The following is a 20558-nucleotide window of genomic DNA, read 5'->3' as shown; positions in this document are numbered from 1 at the left end:
ACTTTATAAAGCTTTGATTTATCTACCACTTTAGAGCAATGTAGTTTAGCAGGATCTGTGCTAATTGCTCTCAATCACTTCAAGAAGATTGTTCTCCAGAGACTAGGGAAGGGCTCTATGTGCCCTGGATAAGGGCTGCATGAGATATCACTTCTCAGGGTCCCTGCCAGAGGCCTGGGTTCCTGCTTCAAGGGCAGGAAGGTGTCTCATGGATTTAACCACAGAACCCCCAGAAACTACAGTGGTGAGTCTGAGAAGTAGGAGCACATGGGCTCCCACATTTGTCTCCCACTCTCATCCACCCTCGGCCTTCCTCTGCCAAGTCTCCTGAGCCACTTGGGCAGAGATTTCTGGTGATCACTGGAGAGGCACCATGAAAACTACTGGTCAAACATGCAAAAAAACCTATGGTGACAGGAGTCAGAAAAGTTATTATCTTGGTGATGGTCCAGGGGGTTATTGGCTAGAAAAGGCATGAGGGAACTTTCTGGGGGTGTTTGAAATCCTCCATTTCTTCATCTGGCTCGTGGTTGCAAGGCACACACACATACAAAATCATCATCAAGCTGTATATTTTGATCTGTGCGATCTACTGTCCACAATTATACTTCCATAAACAAAATTACTGTGCAAAATGTTGCAGGCAGTTTATCTACCTCTTATGGCATGCCTGACCCACTTTATTCTGGAGACAATGAAAGTTCTAAGTATCTGTAGCCATTACACATCTTTATCTTCCTCCACAAGTGTGTTTATACCCACAGGTTATATTTATATCTGCAACCACATCTATATATTTAAATCTGGAGAGGAGAGAAAAGTGTTATATGTATGTGTCTATATATAGGGCAGTTTACTTCTTTCAAAGAACAGGAGGATCCTAGCACTGGTTTTTTTTTTTTTTTTTTTGAGCAGGACATTCATTCACACACACACACACACACACAAGCACACACATGCACACATGAACAGTAAGTCTGTGTGCCTTTCTCTCTGTTCCAGGATGAGACGCTAAGACTGACCTTGATGATGAGCTTAGGGATGGTCAGCACGGTGGACTTTTGCTTAGCCAGAACATCCCTGGTCTCATTGATGCGAGCTGTGACAAAGAAGTGCAGGGACGCTTGTTCCAGCAGCTGACCCATGTACTCGCCGGCTTGGATCAGTACCGCCTCTTTCTTGACTGGCAGGAGAAAACACACATGGGCCTGGCATCAAGACTTGAGACAGCATCTACTTTACCTTTCCCCAAGTTTCCCCATCCTTCCCACAGTAGCCTGGAAGCCACCAGGAACACAGCAAAGGTAAGGGGCAAGTGGAACGAAGAGTCAATTGGGGATAAGCTGTCCTGCTTCTTAGGTAAAGAATGTGCTAGAAATTTAATATTCACTGAAGTCTTACTGGAGAAAATGTGTCAAACCTTCCAAACAGTTCTTTTGCTGTTGTAAAAGAAATGCCGTGGAAAAGATGTGATTTTTGTGGCAAAGAAGGATCAAGGGGTTTTAATGGTGGCTTTGATTTGGGCTGGGATCATCCCAAAATGGAACATGTGGGGTGCTGAAGTCCAAGGCCCCCATCCCACACGCGATCCCCTTGTCGAATAAGAAGTGTCTCACCTAGACCATGGGCCACACTCAGACAAAATTGTCAACTACATAAACATTGTAGCACTCCACATTTTCTCTCCAATCTGATATCATGATTTTTCTATTTAAGAGAAGGAAGCTGTTGAAACCAGTTTCTACCAAAGGCATTCAACTATCTCCAAATCTCTGTTTGTGATTTAGAAGACCTCTGTGCCAAATGATTGTTCTCTCAATGGAAACCAGTCACTGATGTCAGATTTCTAGGTCCTGGGGACAAGCCAACGAGAATGGCATTTGGAGGATGGGGAGTGGTCCTGGCTCCCCTCCAATTACCATCTGGGCTGAGGATGGTGAGTTCTATCTTGTGGCTCTGGCTCACTTTCTCTCTCTAACTCCCATTTCCCACTGTCCAGGATTCTAGAGAGCAATGGGCAGTTTCTCTGTAGGCTGAGCCCAGGTGTGCACTCGCTGCTACCCGGTCGGAGTCAGATGCCTGCATGAGCCGACAGCTGGCAGACCCTGCAGGTGAATGGGTGACTCATTCCTCCATCCCCAGCCGCAGGGAACAGACTCTATGAACCTCCACAGACCTGAATGTCTTTACTGCTTTCATTCTCAATTTCTGGCTTTTGCCAAAGACTTCTCCTTTCTGTGGAAGTTATTGAAGGAAACAGCTTCATGGCCAACAATTCGAGTGCAGAGGGTAATACATTTTAGTCTGCTGTACGGAACAGCAGTTTGCAGGAGCGTGGAGTGCCTGTGGATGGGCATGCACCAGAGCAGAGAGCAGGGCCCCTGACTCCCTACTGGCTCGAAGGTGTAGGTGCATTGAGCCATGCCCATCATCTGTAGAGGAACTCTCACACCTGTGCTGGATCTGCAGCAACTGGCTCTGGACCTTGAAGACCAAGAGGCTGGGAAGGCCTCTGCCTTGGGCAGCACTTCTATTTGGAAGTCTCTTTCCAGATGCGTAAGTGCTGTGCCTGCTTCCAAGACTTCAGATTGGAGAGTCCTCAGTCTTGGCTCTATATCACAATCACCTGGGGACCTTAAAGACCGACCAAGCTGGATCTCATTCCAGGCCAATTAAATCAGAGCCTTGGAGGACCCAGACACCTGTATTTTTAAAAGCTCTGCAGCTGACTCTGATGTGCAGCCAGGGTTGAGAAGGGCCACTCCAACAACCAGGGGCATCCCTGTAGAATCAGCCCTGCAGACAGCCTGGGTTCCAGTGGAAGAGATGGCTTTCCAGTCTAGGTCTTTGCTGTTCCTCCTGTGGTCTGCAGACCTGGGAGCTTGTTACAGATGCAGGGTCTCTGACTTCTTACTGCACCACTGAAGTCAGGATCTGCATTTGAATAAGATCCCAGACAATGCCTATTCAAGTGTGAGATGCTCTGAGAGATGGGAGGTTCTAACAGCAGAAGGGGTAAGTTAGGGCCAGAGTTAGGGTGGACTGAGGACTACCTGGATTTTAAATTGAAAGGCCTGCATCCTGGGAACCCCATCGATCCCTGGAAAACTAGAAAGGTTGGTCATCGTAGACTAGTAGTTGTCAGTAGGGGGCAATGTTACCCCCAGGGGACATTTGGCAATGTCTGGAGACCTTTTTGATTGTCACAACTGGGGTGGAGGGTGAGTTACTACTGGAAGCTGCTGGATAGGGGCCAAAAATGCTGCTAAACATCCTACAGTGCACAGGATAGTACCACAACAAAGCATCCAGCCCATAATGTCAATGGTGCTGAAACCAAGAAACCCTGCATACAGCAGGTGGATTATCAGAATGTATTTTAGGCAAGCACTGAAGAGCTAGCTTTGTTGGCTTGATTTCTGGAGCAGAGCTGTTCTATTTAGAGCTGGTTCTTTAAAGCTGTGACCTTGCCTTGACCTTGGCCCCCAGGTCCTGCCTTTTGGAATGACCGGCTCTTATTGCTGTCTTTGGACCTATGCCTGGACCCTGCTTCCTCCGTGACTCCCCTTGCGATTAATAGTCTAGATGAGTGAGGTTCTGGCCCTCTATTGGTTACAGCCTCAGATGAGCATAAACGGTCAGTTTGTCGTGTCTCTAGATAGAATGGATGAAATGGCAAGGTGGAAGGCCTGGAAGAACCTGCATTTTGCCTGTAGCTGCCTCCAGTAATAACAATAATAAAATGCCTTCCCCTGGCTATTTCTAGAGGACTGTGTTTGACCACTGGATTTCTTTTGGCTAGTGGGATATGACTTCTTTACAGAGGCTCTTGCTACCTTTATAATCTCGGTATCAGGACCCTCTCTTCTCCGAGGCAGAACACTCCCTAAATCAGAGCACTAAAGAAACCAGGCTGTGCTTCAGAGCCCAAGAGAACAGTGCTTCTGAAATAGTATGTTATGTAAGTGCTGTGTTTTGCCACTGCACAAGAAATTGTTCTAGATAAAGTTGATTAAACGTGGCAAGAGAAGGAGGAATAGGTTTTCGCGCTGTGAGCGGTGGGGCTGGGATGCTGCCAATATCATTTACGGTGTCTGGGGAAAGCCAAGGGAGACACAGACTGGAGCTGCCTCATCTCTTTTCCAAAAAGCGAAGAAAACTAAATATAGCCAAGTGGAAATGATAGCACCTTTGAAGGTACGGAGAGGTTTAAGTTATTCAGATCTCCCAAGCTGATTCTAGCACACGCATTTCCTTTAATCATCAATCTGGAAAGTATGCCTCCCATTCTACTTGGAAAACTTTCTTTGCAACAGGGGCATCTAAGAATGCTTGATCAAGGCCTAAAGTTATGTGGCTTTTTGCAATATACTGCAATTTAATTTATATTTCAATACACAATTTATTGCTCACAGTTAATGCCACCTGCCTGCAGGGCACAGGAACAGAGTCCCCAGTTCCCTTCAAGTTATTCAGGACAAGCTGGGGCCGGCCAAGTGAGTGGGAGATGTGTTCCCATGGACTCAGGCGGAGGTTTGGTCAGCTCTCCCTAGGTCAGTGACTGAGAGAATGATATCGTTCTGCTCACCCATAAAAGCTCGTTCTTTAATTGGATTAGAGAGGGAAGGGGAAGGAGATTACGAGACAGGACACTTGTGAGGTGGGAAAAGGGCTGATATTTGGTTCTTTGTCTAAGGATCTGTGCTAGACTGCAGGTAATGGGGGCACAAGGGAGGGAACTGGCCCACTTGGGGCCAAGTTTACACTGAACTGGCTCACTGTCACTGCTATTATTTGTCTACTCTATTATCTGCTTTGCCTCTCATTGCTGTTTAGGGGCTTGAACACATCGACTCATCTTTCCAGCTTCAGTTTCCCCAAATGTAAACATGTTGGCAGTTACCATTTACTGAGAGTCTACCATGTGCCAAACGTTTCACATTTATCACTCATCTGGTTTCCTCCACACCCTCCTTCTCTAACACCACATATCCAGTCCATCAGCCAATCAGGCGGGCTCCACCTTCAGCACATGCCCGGATCGGACTAGTTCTCGCTGCTTCCATCACTAGTATCAGCACCTCTCAGTGTAGCGACTGCGGAAACATCCTACCAGTCTCTAACCTTCAGCCCTACTTCCTCTTTAGTCTCTTCTCAACACAGCAGCCAGCGGTCTTTTCAAAACCTAAGTTAGATTATGCCACATTTCTGCTCAAAACTCTCTAAAGGCCCTCAGCTCACTGAAAATAAAAACCAAAGACCTTATAAAGGCCTACAATTCTTTATATGGTCTGCATCCAGCACTGCCTCCTTGCCACCTTTGTTCCTGATTCTGGCTCCTTCCTGCTCATTGAACACATCAGACATGCTCTGGCCCCAGGACCTTTGCACATACAGTTTCTTCTGGCTGGAATGCTCACTTCTGACCTTCAGTCAGGTCTCCGTTAAATGTCACCTTATTAGACAGGTTTTTTTTTTTCTGACCACCTCCACAAGTACTCCCTGTTTTCCTTAACCTGCTTTATATTTTTCTATTACCCATATAACTATACTATAGATTCACTTGTTTGTTTGGTTTCCCCATGAGATCAGAAATTCAGTAAGAATAGGCATTGTTGTGTCTCCAGTATAAAACAGAACCCGGACTTACAAGCACTAAATAAAGGTTTGGGGAATGAATGAAGAACGCTGTGGTGTGCGTGCTATTGTTCCCCTTTGCAGATGAGGGGAGAGAGCTCAGAGTGCTTAAGTAACTCCCTTAGGAAACATAGCTGGTAGGTTACACAGTCATCGCTTACATCCAGAATTCTCTATTTGCAAAACTCTCTGAAATCAAATGTGGCTGCCTGTTTTAAACAATCCCCATGACTGTTGTCCTCTTCAGTCCTTTACACTGACTATTCTTTTCCATGAAAATTACCTTTACTACCCTAGGAATAAGAAAAGCGCCAAATCTTTCAGTTTCAAAAAAAAAAAAACACCTTATAGTGCCTCCTGAGTTCAGATGATTCTCCTGTCTTAGCCTCCCAAGTAGCCGGGATTACAGGCATCTGCCACAATGCCTGGATAATTTTTTGTATTTTTAGTAGAGATGAGGTTTCACCATGCTGGCCAGGCTGGTCTCGAGCTCCTGACCTCAGGTGATCTACCCGCCTCAGCCTCCCAAAGGGCTGGGATTACAGGCATGAGCCACCACGCCTGGCCCCACTATAGTGATTTCTTAATTGTTAGTTCTATTACTGAAGCTAGGGAGATTGGCTTCCTTCAAATTTGAGTAAGTTCCTTGGAATCAGGATTTTTAAAAATAGTTTCTCATTTCTCTGGGAATATTTTCCGAAACCTCAGCAAGGGTACCATGATCTGTGACAGCCACAAAATCCAGAGAGCTTGAGAGCAATTGAGACTTGTGGCTTGGCCATCCCGGGGAGTGTATTAGTTTTGCTTGCTTTTGCTTTGTCAAAATTATGATTTGTGCACTTTTCTTTTCAGTGCTGCACGTCAGGCCAACAGAACTTGGTGCCCCAAAGCATCGAGGTCCTTTGCAACCTGCTCTAACTCATGCTCTGCCTGGAGACCAATTTCTTCCAATTGACTCGTGTTGCCCATCGTGTGGTCAACTATTGTGTCCACCAAATATGAACTTCCTAGGAAATGTGATTTTTTGAGATTGTGATCCCCAAGGTAAGCTGCAGCATGTGGACCCTTATCTTCTTAAAATATTCTGTTTTTATAGTGATGAAAATGCTTGGAAGGATGTGTATGCAAGGACGAGAAAGAGGCCCCACAAGAGATGGCAGAGGTAGAAAACCCCTTCATAAGCCCCTCCTAGATGACATTTATTTGTCTCCAGCCTCCTTTTTTTTTTTTTCTTTTTGATACGGAGTCTTGGTCTGTCACCCAAGCTGGAGTGCAGTGGCACGATCTTGGCTCACTACAACCTTGGCCTCCCGGGTTCAAGCAATTCTCCTGCCTCAGTCTCCCGAGTAGCTGAGACTACAGGTGCCTGCCACCATGCCTGGCCTAATTTTTGTTTTAGTAGAGATGGGGTTTCACCATGTTGGCCAGGCTGGTCTCGAACTCCTGACCTCAGATGATCTGCCAACCTTGGCCTCCCAAAGTGCTGGGATTACAGGCGACAGCATTTTTAAGAAGCGGCCTGTGTGCAGCGCGTAGATCTTCCTGCCTTTTGAATGGGAAAGCAAAGCACACCATTCATTCTGGACGGCCCCCAAAAGACTTCACTAACTTGGGAGACAGGCATCAGCAGAGGGCCTGTTTCTGAGATGGATCATTTAGATCCATGCTCCACAAATTCTCCTGTACACTCCAGTCCCCTTGGGATCTTGTCAAAACATGGTTTTTGATTCAGAAGGTGTGGGGTGGGACATGAGATTCAGGATTAAAAGAAAAAAAAGCCAGATGCTGATGCAGCTGGCTCATGCACCACACTTTGAATAGCAAGAAGTTACATTTAATTCTCACGACGCAGGGGCTCTAGGCTTTGAAAATTTCAATGCTCACTTCTGTGCATGAGATGTGAAGATGAAAGTGGAGGCTTTTGGGCCGAGCGTGGTGGCTGATGCCTATAATCCCAGCACTTTGGCAGGCCGAGGTGGGCGGATCACCTGAGGTCAGGAGTTTGAGATCAGCCTGGCCAACATAGTGAAACCCCGTCTCTACCAAAAATACAAAAAATTGCCGGGCATAGTGGCAGGTGCCTGTAATCCCAGTTACTTGGGAGGCTGAGACAGGAGAATTACTTGAATCCGGGAGGTGAAGGTTGCAGTGAGCCGAGACCACACCATTGCACTCCAGCCTGGAGTCAGAGCGAGATTCCATTTCAAAAAAAAAAAAAAAAAGTGGAGGCTTTTGCAGAGTAAGTGAGTTCTCCCTGTGAGGCTCACACTTCTGAGATATTGGGGGAACTTTAACTTTGATATGAAGCTATAATGGGCATTAGCACCTAGCAAGACAGGCGCCAGACAGCAAGTCTCCAAGAGAACCACACCATTGTTAGCTTACAGGACAAGGGCTCCAGCGTCACGTCAAACGTCTCCTTCTTGAATTCTGCCTTCGAGACCCCGGTGTAGAAGGTGATGTTGGCTGAGAGATAAGCTGTGATGGTGTAATGGTTGTGGCTGTTGTTCCGGAAGGTGATGGTGAGCTTGAGGTCTTTTCCCAGCACGGCATTTTCCACTTCAAAGTCCATGTCAACTTTGGACCTCGATTTCATGACACCCTCTGTGTTGAGGGGCTTTTTAGCTCCGTACATCAGGGCCGTTTCTAGGGCCAATCTCTCTTCTTCTTGACCTGGGGGAGATCCAGAGATAATGACAGGGAAAAATACAATCCACCAGAGAGAAAGTCACATTAATGGATGCTGCACTTGTTGGGGTGCTTCTATAAAACAAGCTTCAGACCTCCCCGGGAGGCAGGTGCCATCATTATTCTTATGTTATAAATTCTGCAATGTCAGATTCCCAGAGAGTCAGTGACCAGCCTAGGCTGCGAGTTAGGAGGTGACAGTGTTGGGATCTATCCAGAAAGGGGTTTCTCTGGGGCCACTATTTCAGGGGGTGGGAGGTAAAATTGGCAATGTCTATCTCTTCTTAAACTGTGGTGTCAGTTTGCTTGCCTTCCTTAGTCCCAGCCATGTGGCTAGAATTTGGGAACCTCTAACAATTGGGAATAATTGCCTCTTGCCATTCCACCTCCTGCAATGTAACTTTTCCCTCTGATTTGTGAATCCTCTCTCCCAATAAGACCTGTCTTCCTCATCTCTCCTTCCACTTGGGCCTGTCCCACTTGCTCTTTGCTGAGCTGACCCTTGAGGGCTCCTGCCCTGTTCTTCCCTATCTTACTCAATTGCCATTGCCCCCAACGCCCATGCTGTGGCAGAAGGCAGAAATCACTTTTTACCAAAACTTGCATCCCCCAGTCCCCAAGGATGCTGGGCTCTGGCAAGACATTAAAAAGGCGACCCTGCCCAAGGTGCTTCGGTCAGATCCCTTGGAGGGGCACTAGTTGTCCAGCGCCTCCTGGAGATGTTCTCCACCTTCATTAGCAGATTAGAGGTTCTAAGTGAAGCCCAGCAGCAGGGACACCTCTTTGCTTTTCTTTACACAAGGTTTCCCAAACTCATCTGACACTAAGGGCAGTTTTTTGAGGGACATCTATTGACATATGGTGGTGCACCTAAGTTCTAATGGAGTTTGAGGTGTATGTGCTGCTTTTATGAAAATGTTTTGTGCAGGGTTTCCAAAGTGGTTGTGATGGAGATGAAGGGAGGACGAGGAGGATAGTAAGCTCTGGAAGAAGAAAAATATAGCTTTGTCTAAGTGAGGAGGCAAAAAATACAGATACAAGTCCGGCCGCAGAGGGAGCTTGTGCCTCAGACACTGAGAAGCTGGGAGGATGGTCCTTATAGAGCCTTGGACAAAAGGCTTTGCCTTGGGGACAGGGCTCGTGCAGATGTGAGGGATGGTCGTTATCCTCTTTTCCATCCTAAATACCTTTGGGTTTATGTTTGTGCATCCCTAAGGATAGAGATGAGAAGATGAAGGCAAATTCCTTGGCTTGTAAAAACTAGGCTTTAGAATGGCTAGTGAAAAAAAAATCACTTTAAAATAAGAATCCTACGTTTTATAATTATGCTAGTTTAAAGGTACTCTCTTCTACTTTATCTAGTTCATAATGAAATGCAATGGTGACTGAGAGGTCAATGAATCATCACAACCCTCACTGAGGGCTAGCTGTGTGCCAAGCACCAGGATAAGTGCTTATTGTGCATTGTGTCATTTGATCCTCATAACAACTCTACAAGACAGACACCATTATTACCATCACTTTCCTTGTTTGTAAAATAAGGGTGTCTATATCCTAGGTTTATCAGGCGAATTAGAGGTAGTAGATATATAATACATGGAAGCTACTCTGCAAAGACAGAGAAAATGACAGAAGGCATTGCATACAAATATGAATGTGTATTTGTGTGTGTGTGTTTGTGTGTGTGTGTGTGTGTGTGTGTGTGTGTGTATTAACGATTTCCCTGATTGTCAAGACTGCAAGAATGTGCCAGGAACTGTTAGTCTAGGACAAGCATTGGCTAGGGCCCTTGGAGGGAGATAAGAAAAAGGGAAGGAGGGGTGAGGACAAGGGAAGTGCAGTGAAATATTTTAGCAGAAATCATCTGGCCAATAGATCCATGAGAAGAGAGCATTAATGATGATCACTTTGGATGGGGGCCAAATATGCATTGAGGCAAAATGCAGGAGGCAAATTTGAGCAGCAGGAACGTATCAGAGAGGAGCTGAGCTGGCCAAGGTGAGGGGAATGGGAGAAGAAGCCTTGAGGGCAGCTATTAGCAACTTCACGACCTGCCATGGGTGGAGGCACCTGGAGCTTCCTTCCTGGGGAAGCAGCAGCCTCTGTCAGCAGAGACCGCCAGGCAGAGGCAGGCAGGCTGGGGCTGTTCCAGGAAGCACAGACCCGGAGAGGAGAAAACAACTGCAGGCTTTCCCAGAGCCTGGCAGAGTAATTCCTGTTTCTCTACAGTTATGCTCTGTGCTCTGGCGTCTTACATAATTCAGGGCCACAGGCAACATTTTAGTGCTATGAAAGATTTATCCAAAGCCAGATTTTATTTTCTGAGATTCTTCTACAGCCTCTGGGTGCAAAGTCAAAAATATCTTCCCATTAACTAGGATGTAATAAAAGAGCCCTTTTACGTTGGACGAAGATTCTTCTCATTGTTCTGGCTTTAGCTCCGCTGTCACCTCCCCTGTCCTCCCCCTCTTACCTTGTGTAATGTGTCCCCAAATTCTAGTCCTCTCGGCTCTCCCTAACACATACCTGGCTTTATTTCCTCTTCCTTGTCACAGTACTAGTTACTATGTGATGTTATCTTCCCTGCTGGAATGCAAGCTCCATGAGAACAGAGACATGATATGGCTTGTCCACCTCTGCATCCCCAGGCCCTGAAACCCAGCCTGGCACAGAGGATCTGAAGGATTGAGGTTTGGAGAAGCACTTTGCTTTCAGCCAGAGATAAAATTTTCCTCTTCATAATGGTCCAGTTTAGGACATTTTATGTTCAACCAAGCCCAGCTGTGAAAGTGCCTCCCCAGTAACCATTCACTCAAATCATCTCACGCTGTTGGAAACTCCATAATGTTCCAAACACCGTGCTAGGCACTAGGCACAGAGGAGAGACACAGACTTTCCCTCACTGGTGCAGAAGGAACAAGTGAAGAGCAATCCCAGCACAGATGTGTTCACCACAGATGCTGGGACGAAGCTTGGCCTGCAGTGCATGGGGACAGGAAGGGGCGTGGGAGGCTTCTCGGAGTTTTTGGAGTCCTGGCAAGGCCTGGGAGGCAGGGGGAGCTTGGCTTGTTGGAGGAACTGCTAGCAGGTCCCTGGCCTCTGCATACAATACCTGTGGGGGCATGCTCAGGAGGTGCAGTCACCAGGTGCCAAAAAGCCACTTAGCAAGAGGCTGTGTGAGTTAGGACCGGATGCCCTGGAGGCCACAGGGAGAGTGGGGGTGGGGGTTTTAAGCAGTACTAGAAGAGGGTCAGGGTTTTGTTTGTTTGTTTGTTTTGTTTTGTTTTTACACATTTACAGAGTTTTTAAAAAATTTTTCATTATACTTTAAGTTCTCGGGTACATGTGCACAACGTGCAGGTTTGCTACATATGTATCCATGTGCCATGTTGGTTTGCTGCACCCATTAACTCATCATCTACATTAGGTATTTCTCCTAAGGCTATCTCTCCCCCCTCCCCCCACCCCACAACCGCCAGGTGTGTGATGTTCCCCTTCCTGTGTCCAAGTGATCTCATTGTTCAATTCCCACCTATGAGTGAGAACACGCCGTGTTTGTTTTTCTGTTCTTGCGATAGTTTGCTGAGAATGGTTTCCAGCTGCAGAGGCTCAGGTTTATGTTTCAGATATTACTTTGGCAGCAAGGCAAGGGCTAGACTGAGGAAAGGAGGGCCTGAGGAAGTAAGGTGGAATTGGGAAGCTAGAGCAAGTATTTTTCCAGGAGAAAACTAATCATAGGCCAAACGAATAGGAGTAGTATGGCAGGAATAATAGAATTACTAGTAATAGGGGAAACTTTCATTGGACACTTATTATGTGTCAGGAACTATATTAAGAGTTGTACACACCAGATAATGTTTAATTTTCAGGCTATGGAGCTGGAGGGGAGGGGATGCATTTGAGAACGATTTCAGAGGGGACATTTCGAGGATTTGTTGCTCGACTCATTCTTAAGTAGCTAAATTTGAGTGGATGGTGGTTCTATTCACCAGAGTAGGGGCAGTGGGAGAAACAGATCTGAGGTGAGGGAGGGAGTGAGTGGTGTCATTTGGGAAGTTCCAAGTCAGGTTTCTGTGGGACATTTAGGTAAAGTCCGGGTGGAGACGCAGACATGGGGTGATCAGTATATACGTGAACATTAACACCAGCTATGTGGGAAGAACTTCAGGTGGGTGGGAATGGAGCTCAAGGATAGAAGCCTAGAATGAAGTGGCATTGGAAGGGGCTGAAGAAAGGGGAAAGCTTATAGTCAAAAAGAGATGCGAAAAGAGGGTCAGGTAGGAGGGGGTGGAACCAGGAGAAAGTAACATTGTAGAAACAAAGAGAAGACAGAATTGCAAGGAAAGGGAGTGAACAACAGCACCAGGAAGTGTAGGAAAGTCAAATAAGCTGAAATCTGACAATTGGGTGGTCTTGGCAACCTTGAGAACAACTTCAAGGATGTGCTGGTAACAGAAATCAGGACAGAGTGTGCGCAGAAGGAGTGGAGAAGCAACACAGCAGGATGCAAGTCCAGGCAGCGGTCCAGGATGGCAAGGAGGCGAGGAGGAAGAGACAGTGGTGAAAAAGATTTTTGTAATTTTTTTTTAAAACACAGCAGACATTTGAGCCTGCTTAAATGCTGATTGGAAGGAGACAATAGAGAAGGAGAGGTGGAAATACCAGTGACCCTGGGAGCAAAGAGGGAATGGGATCAACACATTGTCATCAAACAAGATATATTGCCACTGGAGAAGTCTTCAGAATTCCGGTTTTCAAAGTCTTATCGTTTCTTAATTGTATATCTCGAAAAAAGTTATAAAATTAATAATAAGCTTTAGTAAGTTGAAGTGAAAATGATCTTTCCATGATTTAATTCATTAAAATAGTTAATTCCTAAATCTAGTAATAATTTGTTTCCTGTGATTCTACTCATTTCCATATTTTGGTGTCTACACTCAGCATTTATGGATCAGAGAAATTATAAGAGATTCAACGGTGAGAATCAGGGTGAGAATCAGATGGTGAGAATCAGAGTGGGAAGCACCTAGCCACGGATATGATGAGTCCTCACTGCATGCCAGTGGCCAGTGGTGGCTATCAATCCCTCTATCCCACCATATTCAGATGCAGTCTTGGTGTTCTTCTCAAAACAACACTCTACTTGGTCATTTCCAAAGTTCCAGTTTGAAATGTATATGCCACCCTTGATTAAGGAACTATCCACTTGGGGTCAACTCCAGCCCAGAAGCAGGATGAATTGTCTCTTACAACCATCTGTGTGGGTTTAGGGATTCTTCCAGTTGGACCAGACCTCCACATTGTCCCTCTCCCTCGGCCTTGCCTTCTTGCTAAACTCCAGAGGCCTGGACCTCAGATGTCTTCCTCATGCAGTGTGGACACATTTTGTTTTAATTTGGTAGCCACCCCCAGCCAAGCCCCTGACTCCTGTTTTGTGGACTGGGTTTTGGTCTTTCCTCTCATGGCATCTGATTCTGTCCCATTCCTGAGGTGGCCTTCACTGTCACCTCCATGCTGACAGCTAATGGCAGCTGTGCTCAGCTCCATGGTTTCCACAAGACATCTGTCATGTGGACAGCTCGCTTCCTGCTGCCCCTAGCTGCCTATAGGTGCAACATTTGTTCGCTACTCTATCGGGTCAGGACTTCTTCCAAATAGGAGAGTTCTCACCACAATCCCTGCCTTACTGCCTTTTCCTGGGGACCTCTTTCCCCAGCTTCACCTGCCAATTCTTTTGTGTCCTTTGGGCTTAGCGAGCCCATCACTAACTTCCTCCACGAGGCCTTCCCCGATTGCCAATTCTTGGCTGGGAGCCCTTCTCTGCGCCCGGCAGCACCTGTCCACCCTGTGCCAGAGCAATTCTCACCCAGCACAGTGAGGGCTGCCTTCTGCTTTTCTCCCCAGCTGCATGGGAAGGCAGGGCTGTGCATGTGTCCAGCTCTACACAGCACTGGAAGACGGCAGGTGGTAAGAGCCAGCTGTCGTGCGGATGAATGTATGAACGAGTGGATGTTGCAGCTAACTTTTCTATGAACTTTCTTTTTTTGTTTTTCCAAACCTTTTTTTGCTTATAACTATAGTAAGAGGGCATTTCTTGTTTGTTTTGTTTTATTTGCACTTATATTGTTTTAAATTTTCCTTTAAGGAAAAATCCAAATGACAAAAAAAAAAAAACAACCTTTGTATCTGTGTTATGCAATGGATGATAACCAACAGAAAAGGAAAATGAAGCATTTCAAAAATACAGTGAAAATTCACTAGTTCAGATAACAAAAATTCTGACTTTCTGAGACTATGCACAAGTGTTCTCAATTCAGCAAGCTTCTTTGTAGTGCAAATTACTTTTGTAAATAAGAGCAGAGCGACTGTCTAAAATATTTAAAACAAATTCTGCACTCCTTAACACTTCATGGATTCCAATGAATATTTAGGTATATGCTAATTACTTGTCATTTTTATCCATTCACTAAAGTAAATACTCCTAAGAACCTCTGGCAGTGAATCATTTGCAAAATATATTGCATGCTCACCATGAAGACACCCACAGTCCTCCAGTTCCTGGCCACTGCTGGCCTCGGGCAGCTTTGTCTCCAGTTACTGGGCATTCTGAGCCTGCAGGACCCTAAACATACAGGGCTGCTTCACGCCTTGTAACTTTGATCATGTTCCCACTGCCTGGAAACTCCTGCTTAGCTTTCTTTAACTGAGGTCCATGACTTCGCTTCTCAAGTCTTTCTTTCTCTGAAACAGACGGACTAAAGGTCCCTACTTTTTGTTTCCAAAGACCCCTCTGCACAATAATCCTATCACTCAGACCAGGACAGGAACTGAGTCCTGCTCACTGCTGGGATCTCCAGCACCAAACCAATTACAGGCATAGAGTGGACACTAAGCATTGATTGAGATAGAATTAAACTCAGTAGTGCCATTTGAAACATTCTATGCAATAAAAGTCAACAAAAACCCACCATGACATTATTTTATAATTGAAACTGGCCTTGGCCTAATTGTCCTGAGTTAGAGAGATTGTATTGTCCTATTAATATTGTATTATCTGCTTTGTAGTATTCCATGATAATGTAATGGAACAATGTATGTGAAAATAACTGGTAAAGTACTAAACAAATGTGAAGTCGTTATTTTAATTTCTATTATTGAACTAAAATTATGTTAGTTACACAGTGTTTTCTAATAGGATTATTTAAAATTAAGGTTCTTATGAGCAAGAACATATTCTATATTCTGTTAAAATAGATATGACTTTAAATCAAATCATTTCACAAGCCATGTGAATGAGAATCCTGCCCAAAGCAAGCTAGCAAAGAAAACTACAATGAAAAATTACATATGTGATGTGTCTTTCACGCATGAAAGTTTATACTTCTGCTGTTGCTACCAAATGCAGCAAATGCCAGCGCATTCTCTGGAACTCATCTCTGAGTGACAATGAATAAGTACTAAATGGACTTGGGCAAATAAATCTTCATTCGGTGGTAGTAAATTACCTTCTTGGAATTTGTAAGTATCAGTAATATCCATCATGCCATCTCCTCCAATTTGTTTGGTCACAATTAATTTCCCAATGTGGGTGGCATCCACATTTTCCACCACATGAGTGCCATCTTTCTTAGCTGTAATGTAAATGAGGTCGCTGTTGACCTGAAAACAGGAGAGGAGAGCATTAGCCATCATCACATGCCTGTTGTTGCTAAAGTCTTTAACTGTCCATAATGCAGTCGTCTAGAGATCTCTGGAGCTGACAGGCCCCTTTCTTCAACAACATTGGATTTGTATCATAGGACCAAACAGATTTTGAATGTATTCTAAAGGCGAATCTAGTTTATTTAGCAGTACTTTAAATAAAATTTATTTGAGGGGCTGGGCGCAGTGGCTCAAGTCTGTAATCCCAGCACTTTGGGAGGCCGAGACGGGCAGATCACGAGGTCAGGAGATCGAGACCATCCTGGCTAACATGGTGAAACCCCGTCTCTACTAAAAAATACAAAAAACCAGCCAGGCGAGGTGGCGGGCGTCTGTAGTCCCAGCTACTCAGGAGGCTGAGGCAGGAGAATGGCATAAACCTGGGAGGCGGAGCTTGCAGTGAGCTGAGATCCAGCCACTGCACCCCAGCTTGGGCGACAGCACAAGACTCCATGTCAAAAAAATAAATAAATAAATAAAAATTTATTTGAGGCTGAGACAATACATTGCCTAAGAAGCAACCATTTTTCTCTCTCCTCTGTCTTCCTGATAAGTCCTACCTCCCATGGGAGAGAAGACAACGCCATGCTGCCATGCCGCCATGCCCATCGCTTGCTTCCCTGGACTGCTTTTGGGCTAACTGTGACTATGTGACCAACTACCAGGAGGAAGAGGAAGTCTGCTAGGTGACTTCTGGGAGACATTTTTCCCCTTAGAAAAAGGAGAGAGGTACACGCATGAGTTTGCCCTTCCCTTTCTGCTTTCAGGTGTTTGCAGGTAAAGTGAAGGAATGCTTGAAGCTGCTGTGGCCATCGTGAGACAGTGAACAGAAACATGGCCGACAATGAGAAGGTGGCAGAGTAGAAAGCTGAGAGGCTTTTGGGTATTTGGGGAACTTAATGATGCTGTTAAATGGCTAAGCCAGCATCAGGACCACCTATTTCAGGATTTCTTATATGAGAAAAATAAGTCCCCATCTGTTTCAGCCACATCAGTTCTGCTACTTGAAGCCAAAAGTATTTAAATTGAACAACAACATTAAATGATCTAGGAGGAACTCAGTCTATTTTCTGTTGGTCCAGCCACTAAAATGTGCTATTTGTGGGACTTGGAAATAGTGTCTTGGGGCCATGCTGGCTGCCCCCAAGCTCTCCCAAGGCCCTGCTTTACCACTCTACTTTCTAGAGACAATGACTAATGTGTGCCTGAAAGCTGACTCTACCAGAGTCTTTTATTACATATTTTACAATCACTTTCTTGAGAATTCCATTTATTATCATGGAAGTGGGCAGGAAGCATGAATTGTACTGCTAATAGTCATTGATGTATTTACTAAATGTTTCCCAAGCTCCTCTCCAAGCCTCAGTTACCCACTCTTTAAATAGGGTGACAATAACTCCTTCTTCATAGGATGATTGGCAGAATTAACAGAAACAAACACACATACATTACTTATCACAGTGTCTGGCATAGAGTAAATGCTCAATAAATGTTATTGACCATAATATATTATTTAATAGTATTGCCAGATATTGTTCAAGGATTCAGAATCCTAATGATGAACAAAATAGATTTGATCTCTGCCATTATAGAGTTTATGCTCTAGTAAGCATGATTCTGTGCATCAGAGTCACCTGGAGAACTTTTTTAACAAAATAGATGCCTGATTAAGGAGGTGGGACCTAAATCACGTGAGGCCCTAAAGTCATTATATTTTACAAAAGGTCTCACACAATTCTGTTGGACAGTCAGGCTTGAGAAGCCCTGCAATATAGTACAATAAGTACCATGAAAGAATAAGTACAAGATACTTTGGACATGGGGCAGTGGGGTCAGGGGTTGGCTAGATAGCAACAGCCAAGGTGAAACCTAGATGGCCTTTGAGAGGAACACTACATTTGCTGCAAGAAACCTGGGTTCCTATAGTGGGCATGTCCTTGTAGAAAGTGCATGTTAATCTCTATGAACTTCAGTTCCTGATTCTATAAAATAAAAATGATTAAACTTGTTCTGCCAATTTTATGGGAGCATTTTAGGTCAGAGTGAGATAAGATCTATGTGAACATGACTTGTACATTTCAAAATTGAGTAAAAAATATAATAGTCATCATTAGGTAATGGGGAAACTTGAAGATATATCCCTAGGTTTTAAAGTTGAGGTTAAAGAGAGCAATTTTACTTTCTCACAGAATGTTCTGAGTGCACATGAAATCGGATTTCTACTAAAGAGGAGATAGCCAACATTTACTGCATACCTACAATGTTTCAGGGACATTTTATAAAGGATTTAGTTTGAATCTCACAACAACAAGCCTGTGAGGTATGTATTGTAACCGTACTATGGATGAGGGCACCAAGACTCAGAAGGGGGATGCAGAGTGTTTGTGGTTTCATGGCTGGGAGCTGGTGGAGAAGAAGCACAAGCCCTGGGCCAGCCCATAGCCCGGCCCTTGGCCTTCACAGCACACTGCCTCTCCTACACCACCCTGCGGGAGCATGAGCACCAGCTTGAGGGGTGAGATGGTTCCACGCTTGCGGCTCAGATTTCTGAGGCTGATAAACGGTGGCCCTGCTCCTCAGCAGAGCAGCCAGAACTCGGTGGTGCTAGCCACGTGCTGTGAAAGGCTGAAATGTGAAGTCAGGAATCAGGACAGGAGAGGACACAGCAGATACCTGTGGAATACTAGTCATTTTGGAAACTGAATGAACTGCCTGAGAATTCTGGCATTCCCTCTGGAGGAAGCCATGTAAGTACAAACGGCGACTTCCTCCACTTTCAAATTGTAGCAACAATAATGATAAATATCATCTTAAGCCTTGTAACAGCTTATGATTTTCCAGGGAGACAAGCTAAATATGGAAGTGGCTAGTTCCTGCCGCCCCCCCACCACCTTGAATATGGTTTCAGAAAAACATGTAGGCTAAAATCTCAGGACAGATCAACAGCACTGTCCTTTGTTGAGAAAGGAGAGGGGAAACACCAGTATGGGGTGGTTTCTGTATATGTATGTTGGGGTGGTATGTGGAGGGAAATTATTCTTTCCAAGTGACATTAGAAAGCTTTCTTTTTGGTTTCAGCCTGTAGTGGAACGTTCCTCTATTCTGGCTGTACTAGAAAATCATCTAGGAGCTTAAAAAAGCATCATGATTGGCCCCACCCAAAATCAATTGACTCTCTGGGGTAGAACAGTAGCTAAGTTCAGAGTGTATGGTAAGGAATATTGGACTTAGGCTGTGTGGCTTTGGATGAGTTATTGAATCTCTCTGAGCCTACCTTCCTTGCAGGGCTGGTGGATAGATTGGTACTACTTGTGAAAGCCCTACGTTTAAGGCTAAATTATCTTCCTTCTTCTGAATGTAATATAATGTTAGTGATCACCTTTTTCTACCCCTACACTTGAAGAAGTTATCGTCACACAAAATCTGGGCATTGGTGCATGAAATTGCGTGTTCTTTTCACAACACCAAACCCTTGCCTCTTAAGTACAGGCACTTCCTACATAGTAGCTTCTACCATTGGTCGGGGCCATAGGTTCTCAGCACAGGTGGAGTGGGAAGGAGGCTTGGGGGCTGCTCTCTGCAAAGGTCCACCCGGGCCCATAGAATGTGAACATTTGTCCACAGGTGGTGGAAGATATGCTCTTCACCACTGAGGCCGGAGATGTGCTCTTGCTTTCAGGACCCTGGACAGAGTTTGCTTTGGTTTGTTCATTGGTTCCCAAGTGGAGATAACCTCATCTGCATGCTCCGCAGAGAAAATGCTGCTTCTCAGAGGGCACATGGAGGCAGTGAATGCCCTCCTGGACCAGGAGGCCTTCCTGGTGCTGGACCCTAGATCCTGCTCTCAGCAATGAAGACACAACAGCTTCTACCTTCATGGAGCTCATATGCTAGAAGGGAGAAATGGAACACACACTAAGGTAGGAGGATGAAAACAACAGGGCAGACGGTGATATTTTAGGTGGAGTGGGGTGGGGTGAGTGAAGGCCTCTTTGAAGAGGTGACCAGAGCAGAGACTTGAGTGCAGAGAGGAACAAAGCCTGCAAAGCATTCTTCCTCCATAGAGTGAAAGATAGTGAGGGCAGCTTTCCTAGCAAAAGGAACAATATGTCCAAAAGTGCGGAACCAAGAGGATGTGTGGATGCTTTCCAAAGAGCAAAAAGCTCAGTATGGCTGGAGGGAAATAAACAAGGGATGAAGTGGAAGGGAAGCCATGGAATCTTGTAAGAATTTACGTTCAATTTTATTGTAAGGGTGGCAGAACTCCACTAGAAGGGTTGGAGCAGGAGTGTGAAGTTTTTGTTTACATTTAAAGAATAATTCTGGTGATCTGTGGAGAATAGACAAAGAAGCAGCAAGAGGGGGATCAGGGAGACGAGTTAGGAGGTAACTTCATGGAGCTTAGTGCTGTACAGTGCTCAGAGGGTAATGACAGAGATTGTAGAAGTGGATGGATTTATGATAATTTTTGGAAGGTAATTTTGGCAAGATGCATAAGGGAGGTTAAGAAGGAAAGCTAAAATAATTTCAAA

General features: G+C 45.1%; 1 protein-coding gene across 3 annotated transcripts in view; it reads right to left on the bottom strand.

The window, feature by feature from the left end:
* LOC105487365 (coagulation factor XIII A chain) overlaps positions 1–20558 on the bottom strand; it is a 154622-nt gene that overhangs the window by 22442 nt on the left and 111622 nt on the right. For all 3 annotated transcript variants that reach the window (XM_011750816.3, XM_011750819.3, XM_011750818.3), the window contains 3 exons: positions 15831–15984; positions 8023–8310; positions 1023–1183 (listed from right to left, as the gene is read on the bottom strand). In XM_011750816.3, the coding sequence (XP_011749118.1) occupies positions 1023–1183; positions 8023–8310; positions 15831–15984 (603 nt within the window). The remainder of the gene's footprint in view (positions 1–1022; positions 1184–8022; positions 8311–15830; positions 15985–20558) is intronic.

The sequence above is a fragment of the Macaca nemestrina genome, chromosome 5, assembly GCF_043159975.1.
Source record: "Macaca nemestrina isolate mMacNem1 chromosome 5, mMacNem.hap1, whole genome shotgun sequence".
In the NCBI taxonomy this organism is placed as follows: Eukaryota; Metazoa; Chordata; class Mammalia; order Primates; family Cercopithecidae; genus Macaca; species Macaca nemestrina.
Note: the sequence above shows the minus strand (reverse complement) of the source record. Positions and strands in the feature narration are given on the sequence as shown.